Source organism: Olea europaea, chromosome 8 (assembly GCF_002742605.1).
Source record: "Olea europaea var. sylvestris chromosome 8, O_europaea_v1, whole genome shotgun sequence".
NCBI classification, from domain to species: Eukaryota; Viridiplantae; Streptophyta; class Magnoliopsida; order Lamiales; family Oleaceae; genus Olea; species Olea europaea.
Window position 1 is genome coordinate 3,379,103 of NC_036244.1, and position 2,045 is coordinate 3,381,147.

Consider the following 2,045-nt stretch of genomic DNA (forward strand, 5'->3'; position numbering starts at 1 on the left):
AATTAGATAGACAGATGTCATATACTTTGTCTAATAGTGGTGTTAACTTTTGACACATTCGATACTTGTCTTGGATTTACTTAAAGAAACTTTAAACTCATTCACCATAATAAATTTTTTAAAAATTACTTAAATTGAAAATCCCGACTTCGTTAGTATGTCGTAAATAGTTTGTGAGAATTCTAAATAATGAGATAATATTAAAAATGAACAATAGAATTTCATACTATAGTTTCGATCAAGAATTTACGACAAAAGGATATAAATTTTTTGATGGGTCCATATGATGATAGTATTTACGAGACTTTATTACAAAACCAACAAACTTTAAGGGGGCGTAGTCTGTTTTGTTACTGACTTAGGTTGGGGTTGTGATAATGTCTATATTTATTATTTATGGACTTTGTGTGTAGTTACTGCTTACTAATAATGTTTCTGCCATATATAAATGTTTCATTATGGTTCAGTTACAACATGTTTATTCTGTGTAATCGGGTTTAATTTAACGTACAATGGCCTAAACTTTGTGGATTCTCGTACTTACTTTTCTAACTTTACGACAAATAACAGGAGAAAGAATGGGGAAACGAAGAGAAAGAACATTTCAGTCCAGTGTCCGTGCTTGAATGTCCATTTGAAGATGACGATGAAGTCTCATATCCTTTTCGGCAAAGACTTGCTGTTACGGAAGGTCAGCTCTCTCTCTCTCTCACACAGAGTTAAACTGAACAAGTTACCATAGCTGATTGAGGAGGCATATACCAACCAACATGGATCGTCACGATAGTGAGGACTATGTTGGACACTCTATCCCTGTTTGACGATCATTATTTGGAAAAAATAATAATTTGAATAGTGATTTTTAGGAGAACTAGTCAGAGTTGAATATGCATTGCACGTGATTTTGAAGTACTTTATAAGTGTCGTTAAAATAATATTTGATACAAATTTGTTGGGAGAATTTAATAAGTCTCAAACGAACTAAATAGAATAAAACTTAGTAAAAAAACTTAATAGAAGAAAATTGCACTTAAAAAACTTAAAGTCTATGATTCAAATTTTTTGTAACGATAAAATACTATAGATGAACAATCATTTTATACTATATTTAATACATAAGAATTATTTGCTGAAACATGAATTTAAACACCTATTAAAATTCCTAGATACATGAATATAAATCAATTCATTTATAATAACACTAGATTTATGTAGATCAAGATTCATTAAATCAAAATTCACTGAGTCTAGATTATTGTGAATGTTAATTAATTAAGAATTAAAACACGAATTTTGTAGTATTTATTACATATTTAAAAACGATAAGTAACCTATTAATGAAATAATTGAATTTTAGTAATATTAAAATCGTCAAAACAATGATTCTCACTTGATGTAAAATTTAACATATTATAGATAAGTGATTAAAAAGTAGGGAAAAATTTTGATTTTACGTACAAAATATTCGAATATGTGGTTGAAATTGAATATGTAAAAAAGGAGTTTTCAAATAATGATTGTCAAATAGGCACTAAATTTTTTAGTTATTTTGCATTTTTTCCCTATAAAATAACTTTACGCAGGGTGTTAGCCCCTAAGACTAACATTGCCCGACTGTCGGGACTGATCCGCCTATGGTACATGTATTGGGTCGGCTGTGTGCCTTGTGCGTGACACATTAGGAATGCTTCTTAAATTACTTGTGGGCTAATAACAAAATAAAGTGTGACATTTAAATGCATATATAGGGACGAAAAAGAAGCTGTTGAAGAAACTCGAGAGGTTCGAGTGCCTTGTTCAACTCGAACCGATCAAACTAGCCAAAAGATTTAGAGGTCTGGAATCCAACGACAATGAATCAGTTGAATCTTCCCTATGGCATTCCGAGGAAAATTTTAGTTTAGATGTCGAAGAAGAACGAGAAAAGAACCATGCTGAACAAAAGGCATCGGAATTACTTCATTTAATGAAATCCACAATGTCATCACTTACCCTCAAACTAAATGCAGAAAATTTGTTATTGGATTACTTCAGAGAAACGATAA

The 2,045-nt window shown here is 30.7% G+C and overlaps 1 protein-coding gene across 1 annotated transcript in view; it reads left to right on the forward strand.

Moving 5' to 3' along the window:
- Positions 1-2,038, forward strand: part of LOC111398179 — a gene marked incomplete at its 3' end in the record, with an annotated part of 4,695 nt that extends 2,657 nt beyond the window's left edge. The window contains exons 2-4 of the mRNA XM_023025112.1: positions 468-487; positions 571-691; positions 1,749-2,038. Of these exons, the coding sequence (XP_022880880.1) occupies positions 468-487; positions 571-691; positions 1,749-2,038 (431 nt within the window). The remainder of the gene's footprint in view (positions 1-467; positions 488-570; positions 692-1,748) is intronic.
- Positions 2,039-2,045: the final 7 nt, after the last annotated feature.